At 43.7% G+C, this 20,952-nt stretch overlaps 1 protein-coding gene across 2 annotated transcripts; it reads right to left on the bottom strand.

Annotated features, from left to right (window-relative positions):
- Positions 1–5,760: 5,760 nt before the first annotated feature.
- On the bottom strand, positions 5,761–20,920 carry NUP50 (nucleoporin 50). Of its 2 annotated transcripts, none has more exons than XM_063446733.1 (8): positions 20,722–20,920; positions 15,678–15,757; positions 15,193–15,276; positions 13,995–14,187; positions 9,987–10,577; positions 9,006–9,084; positions 7,138–7,256; positions 5,761–6,667 (listed from the first exon to the last, which is right to left on the bottom strand). In XM_063446733.1, exons 1-8 carry the CDS (start codon positions 20,744–20,746, stop codon positions 6,465–6,467), a joined length of 1,374 nt encoding a protein of 457 aa, XP_063302803.1. In that variant the 5' UTR covers positions 20,747–20,920; the 3' UTR covers positions 5,761–6,464. The 2 variants fall into 2 exon arrangements, with proteins under 2 accessions (XP_063302803.1, XP_063302804.1); XM_063446734.1 differs by having other exon boundaries at positions 20,753–20,920.
- Between the last annotated feature and the right edge of the window lie 32 nt (positions 20,921–20,952).

Here is a 20,952-nt window from a genome sequence, read left to right as displayed (position 1 = left end):
GATACACATTACAAATTGCAATGTTATGTGTGTGTTTATAAATGTGTTTAAATTGCTATCTTGCTCAATTATACATAAAAGGATTCTTGGATGTCTGAAACAAATTAAATTAAAAGGTTTAACCTATTTTAACCATTTTCTTTCTTTTTTTTTTTTTTTAAACAAATATACCATTCCGATAAAAATGGAAATAATTTAGTTCTACAGCGGAGAGCTAATGGCTGTGAAGTTAATGTTAAGTTAACTTTTAAATGTAGCCTGTACTCTTCAGCGCAATAATTGATAAGCTATCTTACCAGCAAAACATTTGTTTAAATAAATAATTTAAAAATAAAAATGCCATGACTGCAGCAGGAAGATGAACACCCCCTGATACTGATCGAGGAATGAATGCAGTCAGCTGTAGCCAAGTTATTGGTGCCAGTGACTGTTCTCAGAGTATGCTTGCATATGGTGAGATCCACCTACATAGGAATGAGTAACTTGCACTGTACACATTGCAGTAACGTGCTTAGACTGACCCTTTCATATGTGACACTTACAGCAGTTGGGTTACAAACATTATGATGCAGGGCTTAAAATGTGTAGTCTATGCTACCAGCTAGGCTTTAAAGCTTAGTTACCACTGCAAGCCAAAGTAAACCCATTTGGGTACATTTCTACGTGGCAGGGCTAAATTTTCACTTCTCAATGTCTAGGGCTAAGTGAAAACTTTGATCCATAGCTACCGTGTTTTCCTGACCCTAGTGCATTAAAAACAATCATTTAGGTTTCTGGCCCTCCTAAAAAGCTAAACCTTTTATTACAGTCGGGCGCTGGCTCCCCCACCAATCTGCATCCGGGGCTGAGATCGTCAGAATTGACTCTTTTAATCCAATGCTTTCCTATTGAAATGGCTGAGATGATCAACCCCGCGTCCTGCAATTTGAATCCAAAATGCAGCCCTGGCCAATCAGCATCTCTTTATAGAGATGCATTGAATCAATGGATCTTTATGGTGAATGTTTAGAACCTCCTTGCAGAGCGTGGAGACACTAAACCTCAGTGCTGCACCTCGAGTGGCTGCCTGTGGACGTGTCCCTATGAAGCAATGTAAACACTGCCTTTTCTCTGAAAAGGCAGTATTTATAGTGCTAAGACTGCAGGGACTGACTATAGACACCAGAGCAACTGTATTAAGCTGTAGTTTATAAATTAAAACACACAAGACATTAAAATGTATAAAACTGGTCATTCAGGAAACGTTAAAGCGGCACTGTCAGGGCCACAGTCGTTTTTAACACCCCTCCCAACTCCACTACATTTAATTGTCCCCCTAGCAACCCCCACTTCACACTTTTTTACTTAATTTATGGCCTGGACCTAGGCGTTGCCATCTTAGCGTGGGACACGTGGTCTGCTCACACTAGATAGCATGCTAAAATCCTCCTGCTTGCCCAGTTTAACACAAATTCAGACGGGAATTTCAGCTATTCGTTCATTCGCCAGAAAGACTAATAAATGAATAAGGAAGATTGAATTTCGGTCTTCGTTCGTTTTTTACCAGCTCCCTATTTGTAAAATATTAATAGTAGCATGTAAAAATAGAAGCATCGAGTCAAATTGCAGGGCGTGGGAAGGCCTTATAAGCTTTTTCCCACCCTGCGGTGTTCAGTCTTCACAGAGACCTCAATGGGTGAAGACGGATTTTTTTTTTTTTAATCAGGAGTCAACTGCAAGTGAATGGTTCGGTCAAGTAAAAACTCTGCAGCCACAGATCACCGCAGTGCAAACAAAGCACTCACCATCGGGGGTTTTTGCAAAATATTTAAAGACCCCAGAAGGTGATAAGAGGTGCTTTAACAGAATTTACAACTTCCTTTACACTGAGATCTGGTCATATGTTTCACTAACCTTTATTAGAGGTAATATCCATTATGACCAGAACTGTCAAACTGAAAGTTAACTTACTTCACAACCATTGCAAAGTACAGTTTGAGAGCAACAAAGGACTGCTGACTGAACTTTTGCAATTAGTTTGCACCCACTGAACCAAGTCACATTAACACGCGAAGTGGCCTTGTTGTCGTCAAACATCTTATCACCAACACCTGAGAAGCAATGCAGTACAGGAATAGTTTGCAGTCTGACAAACTAAGTAGGGAATAGATCCTACGTTGATCAGAGTCCATATTCCATGGTACCACAAGAAAACAGACTCAACCGGTGGACGCGGACCATAAAGTGCAGCTAGTTTCCCCAAAGGAAAAGAACAACCAGGAGACCGAGTCCAAAGAAATAGTAAAGCAAACGAAAGTAATGATTTATTGCACAGCCAAAACAGCATAGCAAGGAAGAAAAAAAAAAAATATATATATATATATATAGCCAAAAAACCCAGAGTATTGCAGTATGCAATGATACCTTTTTTATTGGACTAACATAATATTTCAAAGACAAGCTTTCGAGAGTTTTCCTCTTCCTCGGGTCTGAAGCAATACTGATCAATCTGACAGAGTTTAACACTTAAAACAACTGATGTTAGAGAAGGGGAGGGAGGTGTCATAAATAGCAGATGTGCCTGAAAGTGAAATGTGCAGGTTGGCTGAGAATATCCAGAAAAAGTAGATAAACAGAGTAGAGTCAATAAGCTAGTCTAAAAGAAAAATTAACCAAAAAAAAACCCCAGCCAAATAAAAGTTTCTTTTAACCCCTTAAGGACCAAACTTCTGGAATAAAAGGGAATCATGACATGTCACGCGTCCTTAAGGGGTTAAACTACCTTATTGACTCTCCTCTGTTTATCTTTTTCTGGATATTCTTAGCCAACCTGCACCTTTCACTTTCAGGCACATCTTCTGCTATTTATGACACCTCCCTCCCTTCCCTAACATCAGTTGTTTTTTACGTGCTAATATCAGATTGATCAGTATTGCTTTAGACCTGAGGAAGAGAGGAAAACTCTCGAAAGCTTGTCTTTGAAATATTATGTTAGTCCAATAAAAAAAGGTATCATTGCATACTGCAATACTCTGGGTTTTTGGCATTTTGTCTACTGGACTAATACTGCTAATCCAATCTATAATATATTAAAAAACAAATAAAACACTTCAACATGTTAACACACTTATTCAGACAAGTGTTAAAACCTTAATAAGTGCAATATGTGTTAGGTAGATCTAGGTGATTTTTTTAATTTGGTTCTGTGCTACGTTGGATGTACAACGAATGTTTACTTTGGTCTATTTCAGATTTATTTAAATGATGAAAGGGACAGAACATTGGGCAACACTGAACATGTCATGTTGGGGTCACATTACTGTGCCTGATCTTTCATCAAATAATAATCTGCAATCAATAAGGCAACACAATCAGAGTTAGTCAGTAAAGTGAGAATTTCAAAATCAACGAACTCGAACAATTCTCTAGATCTGCTATGGTTTTAGTTTGAAATTGTTTTACGCACTTTGCATTCACTCATTTTGGTGAATAACACTGTACCTTTCCAAGTCATAACCCAAGTTTTACTCACCACCTATAGCCAGGCTCTGCTGTGGCCACTCACTGCACCAGCGAACGTTTCCATTAGTTATCTCACTTGTGGCAATGATTGGAATTAGGAAATTATTGCAAGTACTGGTTTCCCCTATCCCAGATGTCATTACTGCCAGTGATTGATAGACTAAAGGGATTGTTCACTAATCATTTTGGGAGTGCCAGTGTTGCTACAACTAGATAAAGAATATATTTTTTTATCTGTTCTACAAATGCTCAAATAAAATGTTACGGCATTCTGCTTTTAGCATGTTACCAGTTAATATTAAAGGGTTTTATTTATATTAGTGATATTGCAGAAGGACTTTATGGTAAGGTATGTCTTTGTGCTGATGGCACTAAGATATGTAACAGGGTTGATGTTCCAGGAGGGATAAGCCAAATGGCTAATGATTTAGGTAAACTAGAAAAATGGTCAGAGTTGTGGCAACTGACATTTAATGTGGATAAGTGCAAGATAATGCATCTTGGACGTAAAAAAAAAAAAAGGGACAGTGTACAGAATATTTGATAGAGTCCGAACCTCAACATCGGAGGAAGGGGATTTAGGGGTAATTATTTCTGATGAAGTAAAGGTAGACAGACAATGTAATAGAGCAGCAGGAAATGCTAGCAGAATGCTTGGTTGTATAGGGAGAGGCATTAGCAGTAGAAAGAGGGAAGTGCTCATGCCATTGTACAGAACACTGGTGAGACCTCACTTGGAGTATTGTACGCAGTACTGGAGACCATATCTTCAGAAGGATATTGATACTTTAGAGAGAGTTCAGAGAAGGTATACTAAACTGGTTAATAGATTACAGGATAAAACTTACAAGGAAAGGTTAAAGGATCTTAACATTTATAGCTTGGAGGAAAGATGAGACACAGGGAAGGGAGGGGGGGGGGGGAGGAGAGAGACAGTAAAGGAGGAGACTATATTTCAAAGAAGATAAACTACCACAAGAGGACATAGTCTTAAATTATAGGGACAACGTTTTAAAAATAATATCAGGAAGTATTACTTTACTGAGAGGGTAGTGGATGCATGGAATAGCCTTCCAGCTGAAGTGGTAGAGGTTAACACAGTAAAGTTTAGACATAAGGCTATCCTAGATATGAGATAAGGCCAGGGACTAATGAAAGTATTTAGAAAATTGGGCAGACTAGATGGGCCAAATGGGTTTTTATCTGCCGTCACATTCTATGTTTCTAAAGATCACTGTCCACATTCTTAAAATCTTGGCTACATTGTTATTCAGATAACCATTCTTTAGGATGACCAACAGTATTTCACACTGAAGTCTACGTACAGACATCAGAAATGACTAGTTGTCAGGATCGTCCAGCCCATACCAAGATTTTATCCACATTCAGTCCATCTGGCTGGTGCTATGAACACATCGTACTTGTTTTGCTTACCCGATTGGCACACACTTTTTTTTTTTGACGCCTCTACCATCACATTCTATGTTCCTTTTCCCATAATTTATAGTGGGTCAGGATTCATTCACCATCCAGAATTCTGGTTTCACAAGCTGACCCTTCTTATTAGCATTTGTGTTTTAGGGAAATTCGGCATTAGAATTCTCTTAAACTGCAAAGGGGGCTTAATTTAATGTTCTGCTTTTAAAATTCAGCCATTTTCGTAGCAGCTGTTACTTGCAAGGCATTTCCTACTAAATATCATATAACATAAGTCACAGAATATGTCACCTATGTTAGTGCAAACATTGCTTGACGTGGCAATTGTTAGAGTAAGGTGGCAAGAAGCCTCAGGTAACTACTTCCCAATTCCCCATGAGTGGTACCAATCAGTCCATGTTGCCTTTGGGAGTAACAAAAGAGGCAGTGACCCCATAAATGGCCATGTAATTGTGATATTTGCTCCCCAAAACAATGTGTTGTTATGGTGTGGTTATAACTACTTCTGAACTCTGTTTTGTAAAACCACCATAACTTGGAAAGCATTTTCATTAACAAAATGGAAGAGGTTTCTTTTAAAAAGGAAACAAAACAGCAAGTAATTACAGTGTTTAACCAAATCACAATGCACACAATTCTGGCCTACAAAAAAGGTTTACAGAACCGACTTGAATATGTATTTCCGTCTGATTTAAACTTTGCATTTACATGGTTTAATATATTTGTACAAGTTAAAGAAAAATACACTGCACAGTATAATTTTTGCAAAGCTCCAACTTAAACATTTGTCATCCCTGACTTAAGTACACAACACCAGGGAGGTGAGGAGATGTGTTTATTGTGTGTCATAATGTGACAGTGATGAAACTGTTATATTGTGGCCTACAACTCAATTGTAATTGGACCCCTACATGAAATATTGGTTAGTCTCAGAAGATGCAATAAGATCCTTTGTTTAACGCAGTCTCTTTTTTAAGCTTCTTCACACAAAGCCTGCCAAAAGCATTCCAACACTAGCAAACATTACTCCATATGCGAACCAACCTGCAGAGTCAAGGATGCCATTTTAAATTGTTCTAAGGGCAGAATTTAGGTGACTATTCAGATTTAAGACCGTAACATTTGAAAATATATTAGTAATCTGGCTGAGAAGCAAAAGCAAAAAGATGGGTCAGACATTTTTTCCTCACACATTTCCATGGGACTCAAGCAGAAGAGTGTTTGGGAAAGGGAGACAAATTAAGGCTTTATCCTTACACATTGTAAACATTTTTGGAAGAGGATCTGTGTGAAGATCAGCTAAGGCTTTGCTGTGATAAACAAGTCATTCATATTTAAACGGCTTTGCATACATCCTGTGTGCTTCTTTCCACTTAAAGCTTTCCATTTAACTATCCTTAACAAAAATTTAAGACAAATTTATCAGAATTCGGGAGTGGCCACAGTAAAGAGTATTATCACCCAATGAATGGCAACATTTGTGAGTTCTAGAATGAGCAGCAATTTGGGGGCAGAGGAGGGAAAGGTTAAGCCACCTTCTTCTCAAGCAAAATTTTGTGCAGCTCATCAGCATCCGCTGCAGATTTAACTCTAATTAACATAGTGATGGGAACGGTCGGGTTCTTCTCATCGATTGGTGGGTTTGGAACGCACACTATCATAACATTGTTTTTCCCAGTTCTTGAACATGGCATAGAGGGCTGGACGAAAATATTCAGCAAAATGTTACCTACAATAAATAAAAAAAAAAAAAAACATGAACCTCAAAACATGTACAAATCAAACAGGTCAGAGTTGTTCTCTATTATATAGACAAAATGTTTAACCTATACCTTGCAGTAACCAATGTACTGTTTTTTTTAATCCACCATTGTGGATATAAAGACATACGTGCAAAATGCTTCTTCCAATAACAGGAGCGGGAACTAGTAGAGCACAACGCATATTGCACACCTCACAGTGCAGAAAGGGTTTCTATTGAATTTAGCTATTTTAACATATAAATAGAATAAATAGTAGGTGAGCATTACATTTCAAATATCAGGTCTTGACAAGTTTCCCTAAGATTTAGAAACAGGAAAAATCTTCATGTTAGGGCTTTTATTTTTGAAATATAACAGACATGACATGTTCTTACATACTCAGACACAGGAGCAGATAGAAAGCAGGTTCTCACATCACCTTACTGGAGTCACTCACCTAGGTTGGTGTCAGCCCTTATCAAGAGCTGCGTCTTGTCATTAGCAACAGGTTTCAGATGGAGTGTTCCCACTCCCTTCTCTTTAAACTCATTCTCTTTTTTATAGAAGAGTTTGCACCTGGAATAACAGAAATCTGATTTTTCACAACTAAAAACAAACAATGTAAAAGTACAACATAGTAGAGATACATGCTGGTGACAAACAACTATGTGTAACCCAACCAAAACGTGTATGTATATATACATATTGTATGGCCTGACTAAAGTATACTGTTTGGGGTTATAGATAAAAGGCAGAGGTTAGACACACGGCTCTACACACTTACTGAAAAAGCAAAGTACCCAGTTCCAGCCACCTACAACACTTCATAAGCAGCATGCTGGGTACTTGAGGAGGAGAAATAAACCAAGAGTTGTAGAATAATCATACAGGAGTCAAATGACTTAACACCTTCCAAGTGATTAAAACTTGTCACTCTTGGCTAGACATTGCTTATATACAATTTACACCCATTCGTGACAAGAAAAAGGTACAAACGTATGGAATAGTAGTGTAGTGTATCTACGTTCACATCCTCAACTCTTGTACATGAGCGGTACAATCCCGACTTAAGAATATGAAGTATACCCGTAGATTCTGACTTTGTTTTCTCTGCATTTCTTACGGAGTACAAAGAGGTAGAATATAGTGTAGTATATTAATAAAATAATATTTGCAAAAGTATATTGTAACGGAGCTCCGTGTACTCCGACCGAGTACCCTCCGTTGATGGATGCTCCTAGCGCTCAGAGGACTCCAAGCACTGCAGACGACACCACAACCACCGCACGCTCCACAACCGCCGTAGCTTAACTGGAGCCGCGCCGTCTTCCTTCCACCCTGGAATGAACCTCCAGCATTCAGGACCGTGTGGGGAAGACCTCTCCTCCAGGAGAGCGTATCCGGAACAAGCTCTTAAAAGAGCTAAGTGATTAAGCTCAGGGGAATATGCAGAGCATAGCAATCCCCAGTGTGATACAGCAATTGCCTCCAATAACGAGACGAGGCTACGTTTTGAAGGGTCAAGAAGAACTGAGGACTGGAACACCCACCCTGATCACCTGTATTAAATAAAAACCAGATGCTAATGTAAGGTGGCAATGTAAATGCAGGGAAGCATTAGATGCAGTTATCCAAACATGTATCAGGGACATTGGAACTACAGAATGAAGGCATTTCAGGTGGTTCATGAACTGTCAATTCACCCATGGGATTGTGTGAACAGCCAAATGGCTAAAAACAGCTGCATTCGGCATTTAGTGACTAGATCTCACAGTACTTTTTAAGAGGTGATCATTTTGCAGACTTTATGAGCCAGAACAGAACAAAGTGCTATTCAGTATTAAATAAGCACAAGCAGTAGTGTGTCAGCTTCCTAGGTTTTGTTAAGACAAGGACTACCTCCTATGTCTACATTTTACAGTGTACGAAATACGTCAAAACGCAATATTGGGTTTTATTTCAGGCACTTTTTTCCTCCCCACCTCTAATTATTCTCAATGCACTACTACAAAACATGAGAGGAGGACCATGTCTGGGTCGGCCATGGACAGAGAAACTAACTGAAATAAGAAAATGATGTATTGGCACAAGGATAACACAAGCAGACGTGAACAGAAGCAATGGTGCAGGTCATTCAAGCGACAAATTTATTTATAAAACGCAAACAAATTCCACAGTGCTGCACAATGGGTAGACAAACAAGTATATGTGACCAGACTAGTTGGACGCACAGGAACAATGGGGTCGAGTGCTGTGCTTAATGAGCTTATATGTTATTGCATCTTAATGTAGATTAAAAACCTGGAGAGAACTTCAAACACTTACTTTTTGGAATAAAATGCATCATCTTCCTTCACTTCTTGAATTACAGCTTTTGGTGGCTCCTCTTCCTCTTCTGCAGCTCCTGATAATTTGATAAAAAAAAAAAAAAGAATAAAAAAAAAAAGAATGTAAACCACATTGTTCTTGCACAATTTTCACAGAACTAGACTTTTGACACATTCCCTTTTCCAAAGAAAATTGTATGCCAAGATCAGCACAAATTGGCAGAGACTACATAGCGGTGCCAGTCAACAGGTAGCTACTCCCCGATGTTTTAGAACTACAATTAGCCACAACATTATCCAGCCACCTTTTGGCCATCGCTACAGAACTAAGAAAATATAAAACTAAACTCCTAAAGGAAGCATAACACTTTTTAGTCAGCATCAGATTTACTGTGCTGCCTCACTGCACACCTGCCTGGTGATCTTTTATAGATTTGCCTTCGAGTGATCCAATATGAGGCTACTTGAAGATGTTATCGGACTTCTTTCCTACCATGGAAGGTCTATCCTAGTTTCCATTTCTATCACAAGTCAGATACAACTCTGTTGTAATCACCAAAGGGGGACAGGGGGAGGAGGAGAATAGAGATTTTTGAAAAACACAGAATGAGCCATGGATTCGGCTATATGAATGGCAATAATAATGTAAGCAACATGCAGGTTTTAAACACACCACCAGGTGAAAAGTAAGACTGCTTACTCACAGTATGGACTGTTTGTGTGCAATCTGTACTTACATTTCACTCCGTGTCACTACAAAAAGCTGTCAATATCCCAAATAATTGATTCTTTTTGCATTAGTAACTCACAACAGCAGGAACAGTGAATTACTGAAGTTGAATTGATTGTCAGATCAGACAGGTATGTGATCATAGAGAGACAATAAATCTCCCTCCCCCCCCTTAATTCTAAGTGTACTGTATAATAAACAAATCTAGAAACAGCAAAATGTCATCAATTCACACAAAAGAGATTTTACCTGCATCACCACCATTTTTAGATTCGGTCGGCTGGACTGAAGTGGGAGAGGTGGTTGCACCACTCTTCAGATCTTTTCCAAACAGCCCAGCAGAGAATGAAAAGCCAATGGGTGCCGTAGAGGTAAAAGCTGAGCTGTCCACTTTCTGGCCAAAATTAAAGGTAGGCACAGACTGCTGTTTATTTTCTTGCTTGTCTGATGCACTCTCTTTGTTAACCGAAACAGTGCACTCATTACTACTTTTTAGAGCAGCAAATGATGGAGTGGTCAGATTCTGGCTTGGCTTGGCGGTGCCATCACTTTCTGAGCCGCTATCTGTGCTGGACCCAAACTTTTGTTCGATGTTAGACAAATGTTTCTCATAGTCCTTAAAGATCGGGGTGAGATCACACAGAGGATTGGTATTAACATGTTTTACAATCCAGTCACGCACGCAGCAGTTCAAGGAGCTTAACTGTTTACTATAGTCACTGTTACTGGACTTATTTGGAGGTAATCCAGAGGTAGATAAAAGGCCTTCTCCATTGGTTTTTGCAGTGCTAGAAGAACCAGCACCATGGGTGGGTAAAGGGCCATTTGCAAACAAAGATCCTGGAGAGAAGAAAAGACAGTTAGAAACACTGACTTAAAGGGACAATGTTGGAACAAACAACGGCATTTAATTTAGCCCTTCATAATTAGATTTTTATTGCAAAGTGCAATTCGTATAGTTTTTAAAAACAAAAATGTTGGCAACATTATGAATCTCAACTCTGCATCTTCTGTCCTAGTCCCCCATTTTTACAACACATTCTGCTTGTAAAGTCACAGCTTCTTGGCCTTCCCAACCAGCAGTTTTTCTTCATTAAAGGACCAATACAGCTTAATGAAGTGGTCTGGGTGCCTGGTCCAGCTAGGGTTAATAAGCTGCTATGTTTATATTTGGGTTAATCCAGTCTCTAGTGGCTCTCATGCGCATTCAGCCAAAGAGGAGGAGAGGAAGCGGAGAGCTCCCCACCCGGCGCTGGAGAAAGAGGCAAGTTTAACCCCTTCCTCTCCATCCATCCCAGCGGGAGGGGGTCCCTGAGGGTGGGGGCACCCTAAGGGCACTATAGTGCCAGGAAAACGAGTGTTTTCCTGGCACTATAGTGGTCCTTTAACGCAGTTCAAATTTAGCAAGAAGCATTGGGAGTTTTAGGTCTGATAACAGTTTTTGTAAGAAGATGGATATTTGAAATTACAAGTGCCATAAATTCATGCTTCCTGTAAATCTCAACTCATTTTTTATTTTGGACTGTCTTATACATATTTGAAGATCATTAAGAAATTAATTTGTCAACTGTAATCACTTTAAAGAGGAATCATCTCAAAAACACACATTTGTGTTTGTTTCTCTAGATCTCGCACTACACCAATCAGCACCTCCTCATACAGCACTGGACTAGGAAGCACCTCTAGTAGTGGTCTTACTAGGCAGCAATGTAAACACTGTTTACAATGAAATGTCTGCAAGGACAGGCTATAGTCACCAGAACAACTACAGCTAAATTTAGTTCTGGCAAGTAAAGTATAGGCTTTTTGTTGTAAACAATATAGTGATCTTAACACTGTAGGGTCATGAATACATGTGCTCCTTTAACCCCTTAAGGACCAAACTTCTGGAATAAAAGGGAATCATGACATGTCACGTGTCCTTAAGGGGTTAACGTAGTAGTGATTCTGGTGACAATAGTATCCAAACTGTATTTTGACGTTGAAAATAAAGCTTTGTTAGTTTAAAAAACAAAACAAAAAAACTGGCTCCCAGATTTCAAGCAAATTTGTCAAGCCCTGATGTACTTAACACTCTCCCTGTGATACCTGGGTGCTGCATTGAACCTATTTATGCCCATTTTCAGTTAACTACTGGAACTGGGCATTGCATCAGCACCCCATACCCACTTACAGGGGGCACTAGCTACCAAAAAGACTACACAGGAACACACATGGAAACCATTGCTGGCAGACACGTCACCATAGCCAAATTTCTTTAAAACAAAATTCTATACCTTTAACCCCTTAACGCCGTTACGGCGTGCTATGCCGTCACGGGTTAAGTGGGCTTTAAAGCCGTTATGACGGCATAGCACGCCGTAACGGCTTGCAGCCCCAGGAGGTAAGATGTACTTACCTCCGCCGCGATCCGCTTCGGGAGGACTGCCTCACAGCCCAGGCAGCCCTCCCACGGCAAATCAGGCCCCCGGGGGCCATGTGATCGCTCTCAAAGAGCGATCACATGGCCCCCTATAGCTGGCTGTGGATCTGCCAGCAGGGGGACTGTTTGAAATATCAGACAGTCCCCCTGCTGGTGGGAAGTATAAAAAATAAATAAAATACAAGTGTAAAAATAAATATATAGGTAACAAAATACACTTAGAATGACATTCTCTCTCTCTCTATAAAATACAAATAACCGCAAAAAAATATATATATATATATATATATATATATATATATATATATATATATATATATATATATATATATATATATATATATACACATATATATATATATATAAATACATATAATTACATAAAAGATTACATTAGTATACACGTAGAATTTAAATACCTATAAATGCATATATATTAAAATTCTACATGTATATTTAAATAATCTTTTAACGTAATTATGTGATTTGATTAACATGCCTGGCAACACAAGGAGAAAGTGCAGCGAATTTAATTCGCAAGCACTATATTTGACCCTGTAACTCTCCAAGACACCATAAAACCTGTTCATAGGGGATACTGTTTTACTCGGGAGACTTCACTGAACTCAAATATTCGTGTTTCAAACTGGTAAATTGTATTACAACAATGATATTTTAAGTAAAAGTGACGTTTTTTGCATTTTTTACAAGCGAACGGCACTTTTATGGTCTATATTATTGTTGTAATATGTTTTACTGTTTTAAAACACTAATATTTGTGTTTAGTGAAGTCTCCAGAGAATAACAGTACCCCCCATGTACAGGTTTTATGGTGTTTTGGATAGTTAGAGAGTCACATATAAGGCTTGCATTTCATTTTTTTCACATTGAAATTTGCCAGATTGGTTATGTTGCCTTTGAGAGCGTATGGTAGCCCAGGAATGAGAATTACCCCCATGATGGCATACCATTTGCAAAAGTAGACAACCCGAGGTATTGCAAGTGGGGTATGTCCAGTCTTTCTTAGTAGCCACTTAGTCACAAACACTGGCCAAATATTCGTTTTTTGCTTTTTTCACACAAAAACAAAAATTAACGCTAACTTTGGCCAGTGTTTGTGACCAAGTGGCTACTAAAAAAGACTAAACATACCCCACTTTCAATACCTTGGCTTGTCTACTTTTTCAAATGGTATGCCATTATGGGGGTAATTCTCATTCCTGGGCTACCACACCGTCTCAAAGGTAACATTACCAATCTGGCAAATTTCAATTTGAAAATGTAATGTTCTATATTTGACCCTGTAACTTTCCAAAACAACATAAAACCTGTTAATGGGGGGTACTGTTGTACTCGTGAGACATCGCTGATTACAAATATGTGCATTTTTTTTTGCAGTAAAACCTAACAGTATTATGACATTCACAGTTAAAATGTCAGACGGAAATGCAAATTTAAAAAAAAATAATCTTATTTTCTCACATTTTTTTTACTTTTATTCATAATAAATGATGTTCCATATATGAATAGTTAATGATAGATCAAAGCCCTGTTTCTCCTGAACAAAATGATATATAATAAGTGTGGGTGCATATAATTTGAAAGAGGGGAACTACGGGTGAACAGACATATAGCGCAAATTCCAGTTTTTGTTTACGTTTGGTTTTGATCAGAACGTGCACTATTGACTCCGTCCTGAAGGGGTTAAGACTGTTGAACTAGAAAGCATTTAGGAGTCAACCATTGTCCCTTATTTGATCTAGAAGTACTTCTATATAAATCCACAGAATACTTATGGCGGGTTGTGTTCGAGCTCTGCAAAATGAATAACTTACCCAAAGCTGGCTTAGTGTTAGTTGTGGACGTCAAGTTAACGAACAAGGAAGTACTTAGCGTGCTGGATCCATTACTCAACAGTGATGTAGGTTTAAATCCTGATCCATTTCCAAAAGTAGTCAGGGAAACCCCAGAAGAGGAAGATGATGGGACTAGACCTTTAAATCCTTTAAAAGCACCACTGCTTTCAGACTGAAATTAGAGATATTCAGAATGACAGTGATATATAGGCATGAAGACACAAAAAATAGAAATAAAATAAACAAAACTCAAGTTAATCAAGATCAGCCTTTCATGCATCTGTTACTGCTGTTGATCCAGAAGAAGGTGAAGCCCAAACTTGAAAAGATTTCCAATTCCATGACTAACATGATAATCTGATTTCCTCTTGAATCAACATGCAATATTCATGTTTACCTTTACACAACAGTCGCATACTGAGAATTAGAATGAAAAAAGTGCAAGCCATTGCACACTTCTACTGAACTTACACTAATTAAACTCAGGAATTGTGAGAATTGTCAAATTATTTTTAAAATGTAAATACTAAATAGAGAGTTAAAGGGACACTATAGTCACCTGAACAACTTTAGCTTAATGAAGCAGTTTTGGTGTATAGAACATGCCCCTGCAGCCTCACTGCTCAATCCTCTGCCATTTAGGAGTTAAATCACTTTGTTTATGAACCCTTGTCACACCTCCCTGCATGTGACTTGCACAGCCTTCCATAAACACTTCCTGTAAAGAGAGCCCTATTTAGACTTTCTTTATTGCAAGTTCTGTTTAATTAATATTTTCTTATCCCCTGCTATGTTAATAGCTTGCTAGAACCTGCAAGAGCATCCTGTATGTGATTTAAAGTTCAATTTAGAGATTGAGATACAATTATTTAAGGTAAATTACATCGGTTTGAAAGTGAAACCAGTTTTTCTTTCATGCAGGCTCTGTCAATCATAGCCAGGGCTGCATAAACAGAAACAAAGTGATTTAACTCCTAAATGACAGTGAATTGAGCAGTGAAATTGCAGGGGAATGATCTATACACTAAAACTGCTTTATTTAGCTAAAGTAATTTAGGTGACTATAGTGTTCCTTTAAATATCTAAAACTCATTTTAAATAAATTAAAAATTCTGGTTTACAGTCAAAATCCCCAAAAAAGCTGGATTGATGTTAAAATAAAAACATTTGTAATCACCTCACTTCCAGGGTTTCTCCGTTTAGCTTTTTTGATCTCTCTACTTTTCAATATGTCCTGGCTTGCCACTGAAAATGTCCCAGCCTGTAGATATATCAAAAGAATAAGTATAATAAACTGCAACTGGGCCACAATTAGATATTATTGCACGAAGCAAGTCTAAACACAATAAAGGAACACTATAGGGTCAGGAATACAAACACGCGTTCCTGACTCCATAGTGTTAAAAACACATATGGGGTTCCTGGCCCCCCTAAAAAAGTAATAAAACTTTCCAGCACCAAGCTGGTTTGCTGCAACTTCCTTTGTCCCTGATCCGCCCCCTTGGCCGACAACTGAAACCAAGGAGCAAGTTTTACACTTTTTTTTTTTTTTATGAGTGCCACTCTTCCATATAATCTCTACAAGATGAACCTTGATCTAGGTAAGAGATCGCGTTGTGTTACTATCTATGGTCTAATGTAGTTTTTCTGTAGTCTACTTACATCTTCAGCCTCTTCCTCTTGATCCCAGTTACGATCTGTCAGTTCCTTGTCTGCAACTCTTTTAGCCATTTTGGGTTGACCTTAAAGGAAAAAAAAAAAAAAAAAAAAACTGGTCTGGGCCCTAAATATGGAGGAGGAGGGAATGTTCACACTGGTCTGGGCCCTCAGTATGGGGAGGGGGGAATGTTCACACTGGTCTGGGCCCTCAGTATGGGGAGGGGGGAATGTTCACACTGGTCTGGGCCCTCAGTATGGGGAGGGGGGAATGTTCACACTGGTCTGGGCCCTCAGTATGGGGAGGGGGGAATGTTCACACTGGTCTGGGCCCTCAGTATGAGGAGGGGGGAATGTGCACACTGGTCTGGGCCCTCAGTATGAGGAGGGGGGAATGTGCACACTGGTCTGGGCCCTCAGTATGAGGAGGGGGGAATGTGCACACTGGTCTGGGCCCTCAGTATGAGGAGGGGGGAATGTGCACACTGGTCTGGGCCCTCAGTATGAGGAGGGGGGAATGTTCACACTGGTCTGGGCCCTCAGTATGAGGAGGGGGGAATGTTCACACTGGTCTGGGCCCTCAGTATGAGGAGGGGGGAATGTTCACACTGGTCTGGGCCCTCAGTATGAGGAGGGGGGAATGTTCACACTGGTCTGGGCCCTCAGTATGAGGAGGGGGGAATGTTCACACTGGTCTGGGCCCTCAGTATGAGGAGGGGGAATGTTCACACTGGTCTGGGCCCTCAGTATGAGGAGGGGGGAATGTTCACACTGGTCTGGGCCCTCAGTATGAGGAGGGGGGAATGTTCACACTGGTCTGGGCCCTCAGTATGAGGAGGGGGGAATGTTCACACTGGTCTGGGCCCTCAGTATGAGGAGGGGGGAATGTTCACACTGGTCTGGGCCCTCAGTATGAGGAGGGGGGAATGTTCACACTGGTCTGGGCCCTCAGTATGAGGAGGGGGGAATGTTCACACTGGTCTGGGCCCTCAGTATGAGGAGGGGGGAATGTTCACACTGGTCTGGGCCCTCAGTATGAGGAGGGGGGAATGTTCACACTGGTCTGGGCCCTCAGTATGAGGAGGGGGGAATGTTCACACTGGTCTGGGCCCTCAGTATGAGGAGGGGGGAATGTTCACACAGGTCTGGGCCCTCAGTATAGGGAGGGGGGGGGATGTTCACACAGGTCTGGGCCCTCAGTATAGGGAGGGGGGGGGATGTTCACACAGGTCTGGGCCCTCAGTATGGGGAGGGGGGATGTTCACACAGGTCTGGGCCCTCAGTATGGGGAGGGGGGATGTTCACACAGGTCTGGGCCCTCAGTATGGGGAGGGGGGATGTTCACACAGGTCTGGGCCCTCAGTATGGGGAGGGGGGATGTTCACACAGGTCTGGGCCCTCAGTATGGGGAGTGAGACTATACCATGGCCTGAACTCGGCATGTGGTGGTGTTTCACAGATCTCAGCATGGGTGGAGGCAGGACTATACACACACACACTATATATATATATATATATATATATATATATATATATATATATATATATATATATATATATATATATATATATATATATATATGCGCTGTATGGTGTGGTCGAGCTGTGTATAGAGGAGCTGTGTGGTATAGTCAGGATGTATGAGCTGTATGGTCGCCCTGTATAGTCAGGCTGTGTAGAGGAGCTGTATAGTCAGGCTGTGTGGTATAGAGGAGCTGCGTGGCCGCGTGGCATAGAGGAGCTGCGTGGCCTAGAGGAGCTGCGTGGCCGCGTGGCCTAGAGGAGCTGCGTGGCCGCGTGGCCTAGAGGAGCTGCGTGGCCGCGTGGCCTAGAGGAGCTGCGTGGCCGCGTGGCCTAGAGGAGCTGCGTGGCCGCGTGGCCTAGAGGAGCTGCGTGGCCGCGTGGCCTAGAGGAGCTGCGTGGCCGCGTGGCCTAGAGGAGCTGCGTGGCCGCGTGGCCTAGAGGAGCTGCGTGGCCGCGTGGCCTAGAGGAGCCGCGTGGCCGCGTGGCCTAGAGGAGCCGCGTGGCCGCGTGGCCTAGAGGAGCCGCGTGGCCTAGAGGAGCCGCGTGGCCTAGAGGAGCCGCGTGGCCGCGTGGCCTAGAGGAGCCGCGTGGCCGCGTGGCCTAGAGGAGCCGCGTGGCCTAGAGGAGCCGCGTGGCCTAGAGGAGCCGCGTGGCCGCGTGGCCGCGAGGAGCCGCGTGGCCTAGAGGAGCTGCGTGGCCGCGTGGCCTAGAGGAGCCGCGTGGCCTAGAGGAGCCGCGTGGCCTAGAGGAGCCGCGTGGCCTAGAGGAGCCGCGTGGCCTAGAGGAGCCGCGTGGCCTAGAGGAGCCGCGTGGCCTAGAGGAGCCGCGTGGCCTAGAGGAGCCGCGTGGCCTAGAGGAGCCGCGTGGCCTAGAGGAGCCGCGTGGCCTAGAGGAGCCGCGTGGCCGCGTGGCCTAGAGGAGCCGCGTGGCCGCGTGGCCTAGAGGAGCCGCGTGGCCGCGTGGCCTAGAGGAGCCGCGTGGCCTAGAGGAGCCGCGTGGCCGCGTGGCCTAGAGGAGCCGCGTGGCCTAGAGGAGCCGCGTGGCCGCGTGGCCTAGAGGAGCCGCGTGGCCGCGTGGCCTAGAGGAGCCGCGTGGCCGCGTGGCCTAGAGGAGCCGCGTGGCCGCGTGGCCTAGAGGAGCCGCGTGGCCGCGTGGCCTAGAGGAGCCGCGTGGCCGCGTGGCCTAGAGGAGCCGCGTGGCCGCGTGGCCTAGAGGAGCCGCGTGGCCGCGTGGCCTAGAGGAGCCGCGTGGCCTAGAGGAGCTGCGTGGCCGCGTGGCCGCGTGGCCTAGAGGAGCTGCGTGGCCGCGTGGCCTAGAGGAGCTGCGTGGCCGCGTGGCCTAGAGGAGCTGCGTGGCCGCGTGGCCTAGAGGAGCTGCGTGGCCGCGTGGCATAGAGGAGCTGCGTGGCCGCGTGGCATAGAGGAGCTGCGTGGCCGCGTGGCATAGAGGCGCTGCGTGGCCGCGTGGTATAGAGGAGCTGCGTGGCCGCATGGTATAGAGGGGCTGTATGGTATAGAGGGGCTGCATGGTATAGAGGGGCTGCATGGTATAGAGGAGCTGTGTGGCCGCATGGTATAGAGGGGCTGTATGGTATAGAGGGGCTGCATGGTATAGAGGGGCTGCATGGTATAGAGGGGCTGCATGGTATAGAGGAGCTGTGTGGCTGCATGGTATAGAGGGGCTGTGTGGCTGCATGGTATAGAGGGGCTGTGTGGCTGCATGGTATAGAGGGGCTGTGTGGCTGCATGGTATAGAGGGGCTGTGTGGCTGCATGGTATAGAGGGGCTGTGTGGCTGCATGGTATAGAGGGGCTGTGTGGCTGCATGGTATAGAGGGGCTGTGTGGCTGCATGGTATAGAGGGGCTGTGTGGCTGCATGGTATAGAGGGGCTGTGTGGCTGCATGGTATAGAGGGGCTGTGTGGCTGCATGGTATAGAGGGGCTGTGTGGCTGCATGGTATAGAGGGGCTGTGTGGCTGCATGGTATAGAGGGGCTGTGTGGCTGCATGGTATAGAGGGGCTGTGTGGCTGCATGGTATAGAGGGGCTGTGTGGCTGCATGGTATAGAGGGGCTGTGTGGCTGCATGGTATAGAGGGGCTGTGTGGCTGCATGGTATAGAGGGGCTGTGTGGCTGCATGGTATAGAGGGGCTGTGTGGCTGCATGGTATAGAGGGGCTGTGTGGCTGCATGGTATAGAGGGGCTGTGTGGCTGCATGGTATAGAGGAGCTGTGTGGCTGCATGGTATAGAGGGGCTGTGTGGCTGCATGGTATAGAGGGGCTGTGTGGCTGCATGGTATAGAGGGGCTGCATGGTATAGAGGGGCTGCATGGTATAGAGGGGCTGCATGGTATAGAGGGGCTGCATGGTATAGAGGGGCTGCATGGTATAGAGGGGCTGCATGGTATAGAGGGGCTGCATGGTATAGAGGGGCTGCATGGTATAGAGGGGCTGCATGGTATAGAGGGGCTGCATGGTATAGAGGGGCTGCATGGTATAGAGGGGCTGCATGGTATAGAGGGGCTGCATGGTATAGAGGGGCTGCATGGTATAGAGGGGCTGCATGGTATAGAGGGGCTGTGTGGCTGCATGGTATAGAGGGGCTGCGTGGTATAGAGGAGCTGTGTGGTATAGAGGAGCTGTGTGGTATAGAGGAGCTGTGTGGTATAGAGGAGCTGTGTGGCTGCATGGTATAGAGGGGCTGCATGGTATAGAGGAGCTGTGTGGTATAGAGGAGCTGTGTGGTATAGAGGAGCTGTGTGGTATAGAGGAGCTGTGTGGTATAGAGGAGCTGTGTGGTATAGAGGAGCTGTGTGGTATAGAGGAGCTGTGTGGTATAGAGGAGCTGTGTGGCTGCATGGTATAGAGGGGCTGCATGGTATAGAGGAGCTGTGTGGCTGCATGGTATAGAGGGGCTGCATGATATAGAGGAGCTGTGTGGCTGTATGGTATAGAGGAGCTGTATGGTATAGAGGAGCTGTATGGTATAGAGGAGCTGTATGGTATAAAGGAGCTGTATGGCTGTATGGTATAGAGGAGCTGTATGGTATAGAGGAGCTGTGTGGCTGCATGGTATAGAGGGGCTGCATGGTATAGAGGAGCTGTGTGGCTGCATGGTATAGAGGGGCTGCATGGTATAGAGGAGCTGTGTGGCTGCATGGTATAGAGGGGCTGTATGGTATAGAGGAGCTGTGTGGCTGTATGGTATAGAGGAGCTGTGTGGCTGTATGGTATAGAGGAGCTGTGTGGCTGTATGGTATAGAGGAGCTGTATGGTATAAATGAGCTGTGTGGCTGTATGGTATAGAGGAGCTGTATGGTATAAAGGAGCTGTGTGGCTGCATGGTATAGAGGAGCTGTGTGGCTGCATGGTATAGAGGAGCTGTGTGGCTGCATGGTATAGAGGAGCTGTATGGTATAAAGGAGCTGTGTGGCTGCATGGTATAGAGGAGCTGTGTGGCTGCATGGTGTGGACGAGCTGTTGGCTCAGGCTGTGTGGCCGCCCGGCCGAGTGTCTCCCTATAATTACCTCGCTCGGCTTGGTCTCTCCCCATGTTTACCTCGCTGTCCCGGTCACTGGCTCGCTGTGCGGTGATTCACTCTGTCACAGTCCTGTCAGAGCTCGACCATCTCCAGGTAACCAGGGGCAGAGCGCGGGAAGCGGATTCAGGCGGCCATTTTGTAATTGCGCGAGAGCCGGGAGAAGGCGCATGCGCAGAGGGATTCAGCAGGAGGGGCGGGGCTATCCGCGTCCATTCAA

This window comes from Pelobates fuscus, chromosome 3 (assembly GCF_036172605.1).
Source record: "Pelobates fuscus isolate aPelFus1 chromosome 3, aPelFus1.pri, whole genome shotgun sequence".
Taxonomy (NCBI): domain Eukaryota; kingdom Metazoa; phylum Chordata; class Amphibia; order Anura; family Pelobatidae; genus Pelobates; species Pelobates fuscus.
This window is presented reverse-complemented; position numbering and strand designations above follow the sequence as displayed.

Coding starts and splice junctions, on each gene's coding strand:
- NUP50 (XM_063446733.1), bottom strand. CDS start 20,746: ATGGGGAGAGACCAAGCCGAGCGAG. Junction 15,277..15,677: donor AAGAGGAAGAGGCTGAAGAT/GTAAGTAGACTA, acceptor ATATATCTACAG/GCTGGGACATTTTCAGTGGC. Junction 14,188..15,192: donor GGAGAAACCCTGGAAGTGAG/GTGATTACAAAT, acceptor CTCTAATTTCAG/TCTGAAAGCAGTGGTGCTTT.